Source organism: Macrosteles quadrilineatus, unplaced genomic scaffold, assembly GCF_028750875.1.
Source record: "Macrosteles quadrilineatus isolate MER2022 unplaced genomic scaffold, UCM_ALF_1.0 Scaffold_4__1_contigs__length_99947679, whole genome shotgun sequence".
NCBI classification, from domain to species: Eukaryota; Metazoa; Arthropoda; class Insecta; order Hemiptera; family Cicadellidae; genus Macrosteles; species Macrosteles quadrilineatus.
In genome coordinates, this window is record NW_026542597.1 from 17,692,284 (window position 1) to 17,709,252 (window position 16,969).

General features: G+C 34.0%; 2 protein-coding genes across 3 annotated transcripts in view; one reads left to right on the forward strand and one right to left on the reverse strand.

Annotated features, from left to right (window-relative positions):
• Window positions 1–893: 893 nt before the first annotated feature.
• On the forward strand, window positions 894–11,708 carry LOC128991854 (protein sarah-like). 2 transcript variants are annotated; one of them, XM_054415076.1, is made up of 6 exons: window positions 894–1,061; window positions 4,172–4,406; window positions 4,779–4,952; window positions 5,649–5,817; window positions 7,507–7,662; window positions 8,794–11,707. In XM_054415076.1, the coding sequence occupies exons 2-5, from the start codon at window positions 4,179–4,181 to the stop codon at window positions 7,638–7,640; spliced, it is 705 nt and encodes a 234-aa protein (XP_054271051.1). In that variant the 5' UTR covers window positions 894–1,061; window positions 4,172–4,178; the 3' UTR covers window positions 7,641–7,662; window positions 8,794–11,707. The 2 variants fall into 2 exon arrangements, with proteins under 2 accessions (XP_054271051.1, XP_054271050.1); XM_054415075.1 differs by having other exon boundaries at window positions 7,507–11,708.
• Window positions 11,709–15,555: 3,847 nt separating this feature from the next.
• LOC128992466 (cullin-5-like) overlaps window positions 15,556–16,969 on the reverse strand; it is a 29,408-nt gene continuing 27,994 nt past the window's right edge. Inside the window, exons 15-16 of the mRNA XM_054416052.1 lie at window positions 16,629–16,752; window positions 15,556–16,006 (exon numbers count right to left, since the gene is read on the reverse strand). Of these exons, the coding sequence (XP_054272027.1) occupies window positions 15,812–16,006; window positions 16,629–16,752 (319 nt within the window). The 3' untranslated portion in view covers window positions 15,556–15,811. The remainder of the gene's footprint in view (window positions 16,007–16,628; window positions 16,753–16,969) is intronic.

Consider the following 16,969-nt stretch of genomic DNA (forward strand, 5'->3'; position numbering starts at 1 on the left):
TGGTAAGACCTAGGCCCGGGACCGATTTACTTTTTTCATTTTGATGTCCCCAGAGGCCAAAAACACCATTCGTTCAAATTTGTATATATATATATATATATATATATATATAGATTTATATATATATGTGTCCGTGAACTCGATAACTTGAGTAATTTTTGTCCGATTTTGATGAAATTTGGTTTTAAGGTGTAAGGTGGGATAAACTTGAATGAGTTCGCGAACCAGCATGATCGGACCATGGGAACAGGGTTTTACAGGGGGTTTTATGGGGTAAAAATTGGTTTTTCTAATTTTTTACCCTCTAAACACAAAATTTCCATATTTCTCTCCGGACCTTTTTAAAGAGCTTAAAAAAAGAAATAATTCAGTATATCCAAGTGTTTTTGTACAATTATTGGTTACGGAGAAAATTCAAAAAAATGTTATTTTAAAATTCCCATGTTATTCTTAAGGAGAATATTGTAGAATGTTGTAGTTTGCTTGTTTATGGATATATTTTAATCAAACTTGGTAAATATATTTATTTTATACAAAGTTATTCATATTTTACCAAAAATAAACTTTTTTACCCTCCCTGTAGCACCAAGCCTAGGTACTCATAAAACCTAATGTAATTAAATACATTCAATTGAAAATCAATTCAGGCAAACGGAAATTCGCTTAGTCGGCAGGTTTGCTGCGGCGGGGTTATCTTTTTATTTATCATCTTCCCTCATGCAACAAAAATCTTCAAACCTATAGTCTCCGACCAATATACCGGCTTAAAGCAATTTTTATAATCAAAGACTCAATATTCAAGCATATTGCGTTTGTAATCTTTTGCTAAAATTCAGCTATTAACGTCCATGTCATATGCTAAAAAAATATTATAATGTCAAAGTTTGTAGGGATAGGGAAGCTGTCTGCTAGAAATCAGAATTGGATGGTTGCTGTTCTATTATTTTGTAGGAGAAAGATTTGTGGCTAATGTATATAAAATGTTGATATTTTGACTAATGATTAGTTTAGAGCTGTGACCAATAACTGTTACCTTCACTTATCTGCGTTCAACTTACTTGGTAAGCATGTTTTAATCTTTGAGATGATCCTGAAAAGGTATGGGGATGTAAGTTAGGCCTAAACACAGTTTGGCCAATAGGAAAATGTTTTTAGGAAAAAGTTACAGTTTAAAGTTGTATAAACACAAAGTTGTTTCCATTCACTTAGAGCTTGAATGTAATGTGGGATGGAATAGACAATGATTTAGGATATCTTGGTGTCTTAAGTCAATAATTACAGTTTATTAATTGAGACAACTTGGATTTTGTTTAATCTATACAAGATAGTTCAATACAGTTAAGCTTAAATTACACAGGCAGTAGTGAAGTTGCAAAGCTTCCAGTGTGGGAATACTCGCTGTCGTAGAAAAAAATATAGGTCGCTTATCAATATCTATGGCCTAGGTCCTTTAAAAAACAGAGTGGGGATGCTGTTCCCACGTGCCACCTCATCACTGCTAGACATAGGCTATAAGTTTAGGTGATTGCCAACTAAGTCACTCACTTTAGGAATTTTTTTTATGCCTGAAATCCTCAGGTACAGTTGGTAAATTGAGTTTACCTACAACCGTTTTTCAAACTAAGTTTTTAGCCTTTCAAATTCAGTTCTTAGAATTGGAAAGATTAACTTTACCGCTTTGTTTCCTTACTTTACAGCACCAGTGTGGTAAAGTAACAGACTAATGAGGTTCAAGGGTCAGATAAGTTAAGTTACTTAGACTTAGTTTTAGTGAAATAGAAGACATAGAATTAAGGGCTTACACGGTTTGTAATAGGCCATCTTTTACCACCTAAATCCAAGAAACTTTATGAAAACATAAATATGAGTGCAACAATTTTGGTAGGCTAATTATTTACTGTAGGTGCCTCGAAACAAATTTTCAGTTTTGATATCTTAATTTATAGTTTTTCACCTCGTGTAACCAAATACTGTATAGCCTACCATTATTTATCACAGCAAATGAATATTGAAGATATCAGCGTTTAAATGTACAATGTTTGAATAAACGAGGTAGCAAGGATGACATTTACAAGTGGAATGAACTGAGACTAATTATTTTCGAATGTAGGAACTTAGCCCAGGCAAATAAGACATATGCTCCCCAAAAAATCTTCTAAAGCTGGAAAGTGTTTTAATACCTTTTGGGGGTCCCAAATAAGACTCCTGTGAGTTTGCGACGGATTCTGACGTCTGCTTAAGTTTTGGGAGTCGAAAAACTTTAGGAGTTGTAAGCCGAAAACTGGTCAAATAATCAACCTTTTGGCCATGTTAATGAAAATATCCCAACTTTGAAAAGCTACAGCGGCTAAACGGCTCGGCCGATTTTGACATATTTCACACCAATCGACGCGAAATAAGGGGGACTGACGACGCGGCCCTGGAAGCAGAATCTAATCAAAGAGCAAATGATCTGGCTGACTTTTTTTCCTCAAACAAACTCAAATTAAATTCACAAAAAATAGGATAGGCCTAAATGTATCCAAACTGCAAAAAGACAACATTTAAAAAATAATAGGACTCCAAACCTATTAATTGGAGAGGATCAAATTCAAATTTCAAAAACTGCCGACTTTTTGGGAGTGAGATTGGACGATAAATTGAGCTGGGATGCACAAATAAAAAAACTGGAGGGGTCAATGGCACGAGGGGCTTTGTACTTCGAAGTATAAGGACCTTCGGAAACCTGGATCTCTAAACTTGTGTATTTTGGCCTAATAGAACAGCACATTTTGTATTCAATCATCCTATGGGAAGCTGTGAAGAAGAATATTGACCAGATATTTGTTTGGCAGAACATGGCAGTAAGAGCAATCTTGGGCATGCCGCCTCGGTCCAGCTGCAAAAATGTTTATAAAGAACTTGGCTTTCTCACAGTCCCTTCACTTTATATCTATGAATCGCTTGCTATATAAAATCAACACACGAACAAAGGGCACACATGCAGTCCAACATAAACTCACAAAATTTGAACACAAACCAGATTACATGGGAATGATATTGTACCAGGCCCTACCGAAAAAATTACTTGAAATTTAGAGCTTAACAAAATTCAAATCAAAATTTAAAAAATATCTAGTAGAGTTAAGTTTAGAGGGCATAGACAGTTACCTAAACTTTGACAAAAATTAGTATTAAGTTGGTTATTCTTTGTATTAACCCTGACCTGTCCAATTCCTTAAGGCAAAGGACTGCGGACGGAGTGTGTATTATGTATGTATGTAATTAAATGCACTAAAAGACACCTTTAGGAGTTATAAGCCAAAAACTGAAAAAGTGCAACATTTTCATAGTTTTTCGACTCCCAAAACTTAAGCAGACGTCAGAATCCGTCGCAAACTCACAGGAGTGTTATTTGGGACCCCCAAAAGGTATTAAAACACTTTCCAGCTTTAGACGATTTTTTGGGGAGCACACCCTGTATTTGATCTAATTTGCCTGGACTAACTAGACACTTGGTAGTTCTTATAAAATTTAGGCATGTCAGAGTGGTGGGTCGAGCTAGGTATGAGGTAAAAAACTATAAAGTAAAACATCAGCATTAAAAATTTTTTTGGGGGTACCCATAGGCTACTAAACAATTAAACTTACCTCAATTTTTATTGATTATCCTTCACTGATATTAATAATAGGCCAATTTTAAGAGATACAGTACTTTAATTCTGTTTGTTCTGATTTAATTTAACTGCTGTAAGTAAACTGTTTCAGTACATTTAGTACAGTAGGCCTATTGCTAAAAAATGTAATCTTTGTCTAATTGCACCTGATACAGTAATTAAGGTAAGGATGCTGCTAGCAGTAGCGTACATATTCCCTGAAAAAATTAACATAAAGAGTATAGGCTATGAAGTTTAAAATATAATTAAAATCAGATAGTAAATTAAGTAGTGGAAGCAACTTGCGTAATAGCTGTTATGACACTCGTAAACTTTTAAGGCATTTGCCAAGGCTCGTGCCTTAATTATCTACTTGTGTTGTAAAGACTCTTAACGTGATTGCTGCATACACCACGTTTTAATACAAACTGTTAGATAGTAAGAGTGCAACCAGTTACCTACCCACAGTAGATAAAATACTTTTCTAAAATTATTATATGCTTTAGTAAATAAATTTGTTTTCTGATTTGTTTAAGGCTTGTCATGGACGAGGGGAGAATGAGCGTGGATTCAGATGAAGGGGAAATGATAATCAATGAGATTGATGGCTTGCCCAATCTTCACCCTAACTACAATGATCTTCAATTAAATCAGCCTACATCCCAAATAGAGCCCAGGACCATTGATGAGCTTATACATGATGAGGATTTGCCAATGTCTGTAATTGTTACCAACTTGGACAACTCCCTTTTCAAAAAAGACGATCTCAAGGTAGATGTGTTCTTATAATCTTTGTTGGGACGGAAAAAATATCCTTACTGACATTTTTGAAAGCTCAGATTGCCACGTTGCTCAGGCCTTAGTTAATAGAGTATTTGGTAATGGTAACATATAACTTTCATATCATGTTAAAAGATTAAAACGATAAATCATTATTCTATAGAATGTTCTTTGGCAATTACTAAAATATCAGACATCCTCTTTACCCTTTAAATTTATGCACTGTAAATTATCTTGACAGAATTCAGTTTACAATGATTATTTTTGTGGCCATTCAATTTGTATGGTTATTTATTTCTAGGATCTATATCAAGTCCTTTGTAGTTCATTGCACTTAACTAATAATATCATTTTGTAACACAGAAAGAAATAGAAGCATTGTTCAAGCAGTTTGGTGAAGTAGCGACTTTCCAGTACTTCCGCAGCTTTAGAAGGATGAGAGTCAACTACAGCTGTCCTACGGCTGCGGCTAAAGCAAGAATCCAAATGCACCAAACCCAATTTCTCAACTCCATCATTAACTGTTATTTCGCTCAGGTAAATCGTGCTTTTGATTAGTTTTACCAAAGACTAACCATTACAGTAGACTTCTCATCCCATTGTAAATTTTGAAGCTTGTTTTTCGTATCTAGTTCATGTCCGGTGACACTGATCGCTAGAGTCGACAAAATTTGGTTCCATTAGTTTAAGGTTAATTTAATTATTTGTGCTTTACTGTTTGGTTATATAACTAGGGGACGAGTTATTGTTTGGGATGAAATAGGTTTAGTTAGCTAAACGAGGTTTTAAATTACTATAATAAAAAGAAACAAACTGTAAACAAAACACAACCTCTACAGTGCATCAGACAGAACTAACAATAAAATTGGCTTCAGCTGTTCCATAAGGATGAGAAATCTACTATTAGAGTGTGTTTTATCGATGGCTTTACATTGTTTTAGCATTTGTGGCACTGTAAAATTGTTTGAGGCATTATTATATTCTAGGAAACACGGCCTTTAACTACAATCATTGTTTCTAGAGTTTTTACATTGTTTGCATCATGAGCTCTCTGCTTGTAAAGAGAATAGACTTTTTACTTTAAATTCTAGAATAATATTAAAGTTAGTTCTCCAAATGGAGTACCGATACTGTAAGTTAATAGTAAATTGAACTGAACCCTTATTTGGTTTTTATTTAGATGTTCCATGTTTTGTTACGTTTTGTGATTCTCAAGATTTTGACTTTTTGTAGCCCGTGACACCTATAGATGCAGCAGATCAGCATCTACAGCCACCTGCGCTCACTAAACAGTTTCTCATCTCGCCGCCTGCCTCTCCTCCTATTGGCTGGGAGCCGAGAGATGAGGGGGAACCACTCGTCAACTACGATCTGCTCGCAGCTATTGCCAACCTCACTCCAGGTAAATGAAAATAATTCTCATGTTTTCTCTAATCTCATATTTAGTAACACCCCCACCACAGGTGGTAAACTTAAGTGAATTTGAAAAATATAAAAATATTCAAGTTCCAAAAATTGAAAAATTCTTTTTTTAAACACGTTGGGTGCAGGTTACATCTGTTGATGTAGTGCGTCACGAGCGCTCCTGTCGGCTTACATCCCACTACATTCTAAGCTCAATATGAGCTCAGCCATTGCTGGGTAACGTTATAACCGTTGCCATTCTGTAGTTTAGAATACAAGCTGTATTTTGATGTAGTTTGGTACTTAAATTTCCCGTAAAATTCTGTCTAGCATTGCTTTTGTCCCGGTTTTGGGGATTTTTCTCTCTTCGAGCCACATTGCAAAGACACTGGCTACAGGTCCAGGCAGTGCTGCTACCCTTGGGTGTTTCAGTGAACTTCCTCCACTCTCGGGGTAACGCAGCACAATCCCCGCTGCTCTTTTGTGATTAGTCAGGCTGCAATATTTGAATGCCAATTGCGTTCGCTGGTTTGGTGGTGCGCCGGGGCTTCGCCGCCATTGACAAACGCCTGTGTAATAGGATTTCAGCACTCAATGTGTTAAATGGATTTGAGGTAGACGTATTAGACAAGTACCTCTTGGCGTCATATACTTAATCTGACCTGTTATTGTTGCTGAGATGGAGGGAGATTAGCCTATCACATAAGTGGTGCGATTCTGGCATAAACTGCGACTTCGGGAATTATATGTTAGACAATTTAAGCAGAATATAATAATAATAAAATAATATTGAGTTAGAATTGATTTTCAAGACTCAACATTCCATTTGACCCTGACTGGCACTAGCTGTTTATGAGCAGCTCAATGTACAACTGATACAATTAATAAAAAAAAATCAATTTCCGCATAGCACTTTTAACGGTACTAGAAAAGCCTTTATAGTTTGGTGCTAGATTGGAGATAGTTCAAAACGAGAAAGTTAATGGCAACTGAATGTTAAGTTTGTTCTTAATGCTGTCATTAATGTATGCTCATAAATGTAGCTTCCTTATTACTATGCTATTTGTACAAAATAAATTTTTTAAACTATCTTGGGAAGTCAACATAAAATCATGGTATGCGACATTAAGGAAAAATTAGGCCTATGTTTTACCTCAATTGATGTCCTTGTAGTATTTTACTACAAGGAAAAGTCAGAGTGTGTAAAGATTTGTACGGTATGTAAATCAATATAAAATCACTCTGGTAGGTAATTTATTATATAATAAATAACAGAAACTAAACTAACCTTGAAGAAGTACAGGTAGTCCATAGAACAAATAGAAGTCGCACCAAACTGAAACTCACAATATTTCGTTCCCTGGGGGACTTTGTCAAGTCTAGAGGAAGTGAAACAGAAACTCTCTGTACTTGACAAAGTCTCCCAGTGGACGAAATATTGTGTCTTCTATATGTTATATGGTCTATCTGTACTTCTTCAAGGTTAGTTTAGCTAAGCTAGACTCTTTATTCTACAATTAAAAATCATGGCATAGATCCTTTTGTTCCTTAAACAAATAAATCTAAAACAGTTATTTTGCTTCAGTAAGAAAACTAGAATAGTCTTTTTGGCTCAAGTTCATCCTTAAAATCAGCAACACCAGTTGCCAATTGTTATTTACTGGAGCATCACTTATCATCTTTCTAGGGGAGACCCACGAGCTTCACGCTGCGTCTGGCAGTCAGCCTGGCATTGTCGTACATGTCTGTGAGGAAGGCGTCACTGCGGGAGTTAAGGGAGCACGAATAGCCCACACACGCTGCCCTCAACCCGACAACTGAATCAGTTATTCTACTAGTTGAAGTAATATAATTTTGCATATCATGTAATTTGTGATTGTTCACATCGGTTCTTTGGTACAGTAGACCCTCTCTAAATCGTATCATCCGCTGGGATTGTCAGCCCCTGCTCGAGCTAACCCTAATTAAATGGTTGTTGCTTTTCTTGGAATCTAGAGATTTTTTGCTTCCTTCCTTATTGCAGTAATAACGTAGAGTCGTTCCCTGACAGGCTGTTTTTCTTTTAATTTTTCATTACTACTCGAGTACAGTATATTATATTTTATAAAACTTTGCATTTAACCAAACATTTATTCTGCTGAGTTGTTCACAAGAATAGTATCAATAATTTATTGATTCATTTTATACAGTTGCATGTTTTAGTTAACCTAGGCGCGGTCTCGTAAGGGTTTGGGTTAAGAGAGCGTGTACTGTACCTATAAATTACCATCGACAATGAGAAAAAACATATAAAATTATTAGAGCTTGATTGTCAACCGATTCAGTTTCAGTTCGGCTTGTAGTCAAAGACGAAGATTAGTAGCAGTGTTAGCTGGGGTTCAGAATAAGAGATGTTAGACTATTTTTTAATGTTAGTTGTTAACGAGTCAGATTTATAAATGATACTTATGATAGGATGATGTAAATATGTGATGTATATATTTGTGTTTTGTTTCAAAAGATTTTCCTAACGGACTCTATTTATTTTAGTGTTAAGTGTGCGCTTGACTTATATAAATAATGTTAAAATACGAATTAGTTGCGTCTAGTTAGTTGCAAGCTAAGAGAGTCGACGCTTTTATATATTGCTTTTTAAAGAGTAGTGTATTTTGAATTTCACTGTCAAAAGTCAAGTTAACTTTGATGTCAGTTTACATACATCTTATAGGAGCAAGCAACAAATGCTTTATTAAAAGTGTAGATGATTTCACTCTAGCTTAATTCTTACAGTAATATATTATTTTTAATTATTCAACAATCTTTTTCGAGTTTAAAGTTTGCAAAGATTTAATTATAACTGGTCCGTTGGATCTTTTTGTGATGGCTTTGTATTTTATTAAGTTTATTTTACAATTTAATTTTTAAAACAATTCCCTTTACCTTTAATATGTTTTTACCAATGAGTAACATATTAAAAATCATTGTTTTCAATTAGTTTCAGTACTATATGAATTATTACTCCATTGATTTCCAAAATACCATTGTACTCAAGACGCCACTCAATAGGCCACGAATGAAATTAACAACATCAACCCTAAAAACAATCTAAGAACCTATATTAGCACAATTTTGAAAGTCTTGTTTGGAAGCAAACAAATCTCAACTACAAAATCCAGTGACTCAACAATTTATTGTTTTGATTTTTCTTCAATGTCTACAGAACTCACTTAAGTATCAAATCTTCAAACTATTGTTGTCCATTTCATTTAAAACTGTTCAAACAGCTCACAATATTCAGTACTTTATTATTATTCGGAACATTTGTTTTTAGAGCATTAAGGTTAAGCTGCTGTGTCTATAGGTTGGTGGTCCGAATAATAACAAATTATTCAATATTCACTGGTTGCAGGGCCGTATTTAGAACCTATGAGGCCCCCGGCGGCTCTCACCAGAGAGGCCCCTCTATATTCTGATTCTTTTAAGGTTGGAACTAAGGGTTTATAAGTACACATGGAATTGCTTCAACTTGATGAATTGAATTGACCTTTTGTTTCCAACAATCCGATCGGCAAAAAGACCTAGGAGACTAGCTAATAAGTAAGTCTATTAATTTTTTTCAATAATAATATTAGGGGTCTTAGGTTGGGGCCAGACATTTGAATTTCTTTCGGGTTGAGTAAAAAATGTTGACCTTCAGACATCGGATCAATGGGGTAGTTAAAAAAATAATTAATTTAAAAAATAATAATTGATATAGGCCTACTATAATTGGTCTTTACAAAATAAATTATAGTCACCGTTAACGGCGAAATTGTAAAGATCTCTTGCAGTCACGAAGGTTTTAACGTCTCCCACGATCGCGGTGAAACAGATTATCGACGAAATAAATTTGTCAAGAAAAAGACATTTAGGCCCCCTCCTAGGCCGAGACCCCCGGCACAGCTGTGTTCGCCATTAGGGAAATACGGCCCTGACTGGTTGTTTTTATTGGTGTTTCATTGTAAACGTCACCTTCTACCTTGTGTACTTTCTTTGTAAATGTAATGTAACTTGGATCTTGTGTCTCTATGTTTAAAGTTTAAAATGTATGTTTTAAACTAAGACTTGTAATGTATGTGAAGTTTAGCACCTGGGTGTTTAACTTAACTTTCTATGGTGTTTCAGGCACAGCTGGTTATTCAAAATTTTCATATTTATCAATCTGTTTTTTGATTGTGCACCAGTTTATTTATTTTTGTTAGTACTTGTAATTTTAGTTTCAAATATACACACTCACAATTTAATACATGAATAGTATGTAGAGTCGACTATAAGATCTTATTTTGGTGCTTTTTCTCTTATTTCATTACATTGTATAGCTTCCACAATTTTGAGCTTGCTAGATTTCGAGTTAGATAGCAATTTAATAGGCATAGCTTGATCAAGTTGTCTTGGCATTGAAAACTTTGAATTAAATAGAATTATTGATAAAGTGATTTTAATTAAGTTATACAATACAAGTGACTCTCGCTCATCCGGATCGGCAAAAATTATTTTTTTGTGGCACATTACAGTAGAATCCGATTATCCGAGCTAAACTGTAAAAAAGCTGTAAAAATTATTACCGGTGGAACTGCATATGCAAGGCTATCAATACTGTGGACCTGGAACAAAATTCAAAAAACGGCTCTATACATATTATACCCATACATATATACATATATATATTATAGCCATACATACGTATTTGCTTAAATCTCGATAGTCCGGATTTATCCTAATCCTGACCGGACGTCCGCCACATTAGTTGGGATGAGCGAGAGTCTACTGTACTTCTAATTAGTTATTTAAGATTGACAGCTTAAAGTTACCCTAATGTTTAGTGATGAAATGGCTTTAATGACAAAGAATTGTCTTCAATAGGTGTTATTTTTTGTACAGATTTTTGATTAAATATAAGGGCTGTCTGTAAATTATGGTCTCCTTCGTAATTTCTGGTCATGGTCATCTAGTTCAATATGAGACCGGTGCCATGTTCTTTACTTTATCCACATCAATTCGAGTTGGTTTCTGTTAACTGGCTAAGGATTTAATGTTGGATCACTCCCTTCCCACAAAGACCTTATACTTGACAGGACCATTCACTTACATTGCCATCAACTACTACGAAAAACTAATGGATATTGAATGTAGGGAATGAAGTAAAGAACATTGTGTCGATTTCAGATTTGACCTAGCGACAGGGGCCCAATGAAGACTTAATTAATGGACACCCTTTGTAATTTAAAGGATAGAGTAAAAACAGTAATATAATCAAAATGTATGTTTCAGTCATTTGTCTTCCACAGAATACAATCCTTATCAAATGTTATGTCCTGTCAAGATCACTCTGAACTATAAACTGTTAAATTATTAGGACTAATTTGTAACTACACAGAAAAACCCCATAAACCGAAGTGAAAAAGGCAAAGCCGTGATTCGGGTAACCTATTTTTTCGATTTATCATAAGATAAAAATTAAAAGACTTTTTCAGCTCAAAATGATTTATAACAGTTGTTTATTTTGTTATTTGATCTGTCATCTTAAAATCTTCTATCAATACAAATTTGATCACAGCGGACATTTATCGTTGTCGTGCTGGCCTCTTTGTTTGATTTTTAGCGAATTTCCCTATAGGGAAGTAGCTATTACCGTAGGTGGCACGGTAAGACCTAGACCCGGGACCGATTTACTTTTTCATTTTGATGTCCCCAGAGGCCAAAAACACCATTCGTTCAAATTTTTATATATGTATATATATATATATATAGACTTATATATATATATATAGACATATATATATATAAACGTCCGTGAACGCGATAACTTGAGTAATTTTTGTCCGATTTTGATGAAATTTGGTTTAAAGGTGTAAAGCGGGATAAACTTGAATGAGTTCGCGAACCAGCACGATCGGACCATGGGAACGGGGCTTTACGGGGGGTTTTATGGGGTAAAAATTGGTTTTTCTCACTTTTGACCCTCAAAACACAAAATTTCCCGATTTCTCTTTAGTTCTTTTTAAAGAGCTTAAAAAAACAAATAATTTAGTATATAAAAGTATTTTTGTTTGATTATTAGTAACGGGGAAAATTAAAATAATTTTAAATTTAAAATTCCCATGTTATTCTTATGGAGAATATTGTCAAATGTTGTAGTTTGCTTGTTTATGGATATATTTTGATCAAACTTGGCAAATTTATTTATTTTGTACTAAGCTATCAATATTTTACTCAAAAACACACTTTATTAGTTTCCTTGTAGCAGCAAACCTAGGTACTGGTTAAACCTAATGTTATTAAAATATATTTAACTGAAAATCAATTCAGACAAATGGAAATTCGCTTAGTCGGCAGGTTTGCTGCGGCGGGGGTATTTTATTGTCGTTTCGATAAACCTAGGTTTAAATTTTACAATAGTTCTGTTAAAAGGGGTTTTATTGTATTACTACCTGGGTTAGACATTGGGTCTGAAAATTCAATTGATTTGAGAAAATCTGCAGTAATCAATTCTATAAAAAATCCAGTATGAACAAATCTTTACCGATGAATTTATTTTTATTTTACCCATACCATCACAATCCCAAAAATTATGAAGTAATTTTAGTTATCCTTTTTCTCAAAATTCTTTATTAGCCTATTAGTCTAGTGTGTTAGCATTGTGATTGGCTTAACATTTTTTTTTCTTGGATCAAATCGTGCTGAATTCATTGAACTAACAGAAGCTACATTCTCAGCTATTTTCCGTCATTAACTTTCCTGAACATTTAATTGTGATATCGCCAAAATGTCATGGCTTGTATGAGATGTTTCATGAAAATAACACCAAATAAATTGTAAATATTCATTGTTGGGCTAATTTAATTTATTTGTATGTAAAATGTCCGTAATCAGGAAAACAACTTCGCCGATCGTAGATTTAGAATGTCAAGAATTTGAAGGTCAATATTTTTAGGATATAAACTACTGTGGGTAATGACTAGAGCACCAGGAAGAAACGATTGAAGGAATTTTCAAAAACAGCTTATCTCGGCTATTCCACTGTGCCAGCTAGGTATTTTTTGTTAACTGAGCAAAAACATGGGTTGAACAATGAGTTATGCGTTTCAACCTTGAAAATTTTGATAGGACGATTTCAATTTTCAATTTCTAAAAACTTTCGATAATGGTAGTATTGATTCTTGATGCTTCGAAAGTTTGGATTCAATATAGATTCAAGAATCTTCCTGCAATCAAGGCCAGCCGAGATTAACTCTGGCCCAGACGTCATTAGGTTAATGTTAGATAGTAACAAGACCAGGATTAGAACTGTTCTCATAGGCAAAATGTAAAAAAATACCTCGATGATGACAAAATTATCAAACATACCTTCAGAAAAAATTCTTTCAAAAAGTTTCTAACTTTCAATGTCTACTATTAAATATTGAATGTGTAGATATTTATTATTCATGATTAAACCAAACATACCATAAAATCTTTCTTTGAATAATTTAGTAAATTTCCCTAGTTAATTGTAAACCAATTTGTTTTTATCCATGAAGTAGGCCTATCTTAACATGGTCTAAAGTTGGGATGGTGAGTGGAGACTGTTGACTTCACAACTCGACATTGCTGTACGGTAGTGTTGTTCCTGTCACTTGTATCTGTGCACTGATCTGTTTTGTCCCTAAGGTCTGCTAAGACGTGTTGCAAAGGCATTAGGATTCTGCCATAACCAGCTTAAATGCCCTAACTATTTGAGCGGTGGTCCTGTATTTTTCCTAGCAACCATTTTACATTCCTTGCACTCAAGTCCGTTGCCCACAGTAGTTAACTTCCCCCTAAAATTTGGTTTCTGGGATAAAATCTAAGATTAAAATGATATTAAGAATACTCAGATGCAAGTCAGGATTTGGTTGAAATATTTAAAAACATTTTAATCTCACCAAGATCTAATCTTTTTGGAACTTGTGTGTTTAGCATTTTTGTAGCAAGTGAAGTATGTATTTTTGTAAACATTACTTTTAACTTAATCCAATTTTCTTGTGTTTACCATAACCTGTTCCTATTATGATTTTATGGATTTGTTAATTCATCCATTAGTAGAGAATTTTGTAAAAATTCTCTTTAACCAATTTAGTTGATCGTAAACTTAAAATGTGTTATTTATATGTAAATAAATATACCATCATTCGTTGTACCTTTGACCACTATTGCGAAGTAGACATTCCATGCGAGTTGTAAAGTTATTGCCAATTTACGAGTAAATAACTTATTTCAACTGAGCCCCATTTTGAGTATGATATTGTTAAATATTTTATTTATAATTAATTATTTCAATCACTTAAATCATCCCAAAATGATAAGCAGCTTGAAAAAAATAGTATCTTTTATACCTCCAACTATTATAGAATGAAAAACTTTTTAGAATATGACATCATTACACACTACTTGAGAAGCTTATTCACGTATGTATTTCTCTTTGTGTAAGAAACTCGCGCTACAACTGGTTTGTATAATATGGAATTTCTATTTCAGTGTCCAAAAGTCAATGGTATTATGTAAATAATAAAAATAATAAATATGTAATAAAATTAATTTTTATTTTAATATGTCTATTTTATTACAGATTGGCAGTTAAAAGAAAACATTTTTGCACAAAAATTATTTTAAGAATATTTGGTAAGGTAGCTTATTGAATTAGGTTTTACATTTTGAATTAGGTCTACTCTAAAGTTGTTAACTGTAATTATGTTATATGCACAGTTGATTTATTTTACATTTTCTTTTGAACTGTTGATAAAAATATATTAAAGTGTGTTTGATGGTGTGTTTTAATCAGATGGCCTTTATTCGTAATATTTTTATCTGAAACAACTGTCTTTTTTGTAATGTCTGTAAAATGCAATCAATTTAAGATGGGGACGCCACTGTGTGCGAATTTAACCCAAATATGAGAGTAGGATGAGTGGCGCGAACTTGTAGTCTTGATAGTGACTAAGGCTGACATGTTTCTTGGACACATAGTCCAGGATCTGAAGGGGGTTGAGGATGCATAGGCCTGACACAATTGTATTTCTGATTGTTGTTATAGGCACTAAAGGATCATGAAAACGCATGTTGTCGCCCCCAGCGTGGTCAAGACAATCACGCTGTGACAACGGAGTCATTTTGACGATTGCGCCGTGACCGCGGAATCATTTCCACGATTGCATCGTGATCGTGAGTCATTTCGACGATCGCATCGTGACCATGGAGTTATTTCAACGATCGCCCCGTGACTGAGGAGTCATTTCGACGATTGCGCTGTGACCGCACTGTAATGAGACAGTTTCACAGTTAAAGTGCACCAGATATGACATTACTTAGTTACAAGTTTTTTCTATACATACAAATTTTTACCCATTATTGGTTTTTGTAGATCCGTGCCACAAACGGTACAAATTCATTTTGTTTGTCTATTTTGGTGACTGCAATACTCTAGATTTTTAAAACAAACCCCTTTTTTGTACAAGAAAAATCCCGTTCTGTCTGGTTCCGAAAATCGGGAAGGAAATAAAAATCCCGTCCCGTCCTAAACTAAAAACTCAATCCCGTCCATCCCTACTTTTAATGCCTCAGTTCTGTGAAAAATGTCATATTATAGGCTACATGTTTAACTGCAAGAAATGTAAATAAAATACACCATTTGTAAAAATAATAATCTTTTTAATTTAACTTTTGTATGCTTAAAACTATACAGGAGAAAATAACATTTTTAAAAACATTATATTACATCAGAGGGGAGTTGAGAAATACATACAAATAAAATAACCTAACAATTATTTGGTTTAAATAAATATATACAATTTAAACAAGATGAGGAGTCAGTATGAGTTTGTCAAGAGAAGAACGCTCACGCTCAATGATACTTGATAGGTAAGCAAATCTTCAGAAAATAATCTTTGGATTATCTTGATGATTCCGTCGACGACAAAAAAGACTTCAAAAGTACAAATGAAAAGATTACACAGTAATCATGCCATGTATATAAAAGTATTTATGTCATCTTCGTCCCTCCGCATGTATTTGTGTTCTATGAGCCACTCGATTTGTTCTTTAATCATCTTTTTGCTAGGCAGGAACATATTCTTGAGAATGTCAACGAGTTCAGTTTGTAACTGCGCGTTGGTTATTCTTTTCCTCATCTTCAGAATCTTTATTATAGCTTCCTGTAAAGAAATAGAAATTAATATACTTAAATGGCAATAAATACACAAATTTAAACTTTATATTTTAACTCTTCAAGGGGGCTTTTCCAGAAAGAAACTTCTAATCAAGTTTGTTGTAACTTTTCTACAACATTCTTCTAAATAAATCACATTGGAGGGTGAACTATAGTGTTCTGAGCTTTTTGTGGGAACTTTTGTGGGAAGATTTTAACTTTGGAATGGAGCAGGAAATGATTTTGTCCCTAAATTTTTAAGACAAGATGAACAGCATAACAGTATAATACATTTAAATTGTAATATTGTAATGAGTACATTTTTAAGGTGGTTTTATCAAAACAAATTATATATAAGTGTTAGCTATAAATAATATGGACCGACCTAAAATTCCAAATTATACTTCCCTAGGGTTTTTCAAATTCTTTTTTGGTGAAATTATGAATTTAATCCTAAAAAGCACCACCACTTATGTCGGACATCAAGGGGTGGTTTGGCCCAATTAGGAAAAAATCAGGACGGAGTTAAAAAATCTTGCCGAGAAGGGTTAAGTAAGTTAGTTGAAAATTTGTTACATCTTTCTTGTACAGTACATAGTATAGTGGCATATGGATACATAAATATTTACCTGAACTCTCAATATTCTGAGCTGTACAATACTCTCGTTGTCTTCTTCTTTACTCCTTTCAGTCGACAGCTGCAGCCTTCCAATCAGATTCATCTTTCCTCTCTTTTGTAACTTTCCGTTTTTCCTGCAAAACGGTCATATTTATTTGTAAAAACCGTTCCTAAATCCAAACAAATGAAATAGGAATGGATTAATAAATGTTCACAAAAACATTCTCGGCGCTTCTTTGAGGTTTTCAGATGCGGAACATGCAATGAAACCCTACTAAAACATATAAGGTACGGTATCTAATGTGTCTAAATTGTCTAGGAAAACACACATACTCTTTTTAGTCCTTTCTG

Coding starts and splice junctions, on each gene's coding strand:
- LOC128991854 (XM_054415075.1), top strand. CDS start 4,179: ATGGACGAGGGGAGAATGAGCGTGGATTCAGATGAAGGGGAAATGATA. Junction 4,407..4,778: donor TCAAAAAAGACGATCTCAAG/GTAGATGTGTTC, acceptor TTTGTAACACAG/AAAGAAATAGAAGCATTGTT. Junction 4,953..5,648: donor TTAACTGTTATTTCGCTCAG/GTAAATCGTGCT, acceptor GACTTTTTGTAG/CCCGTGACACCTATAGATGC.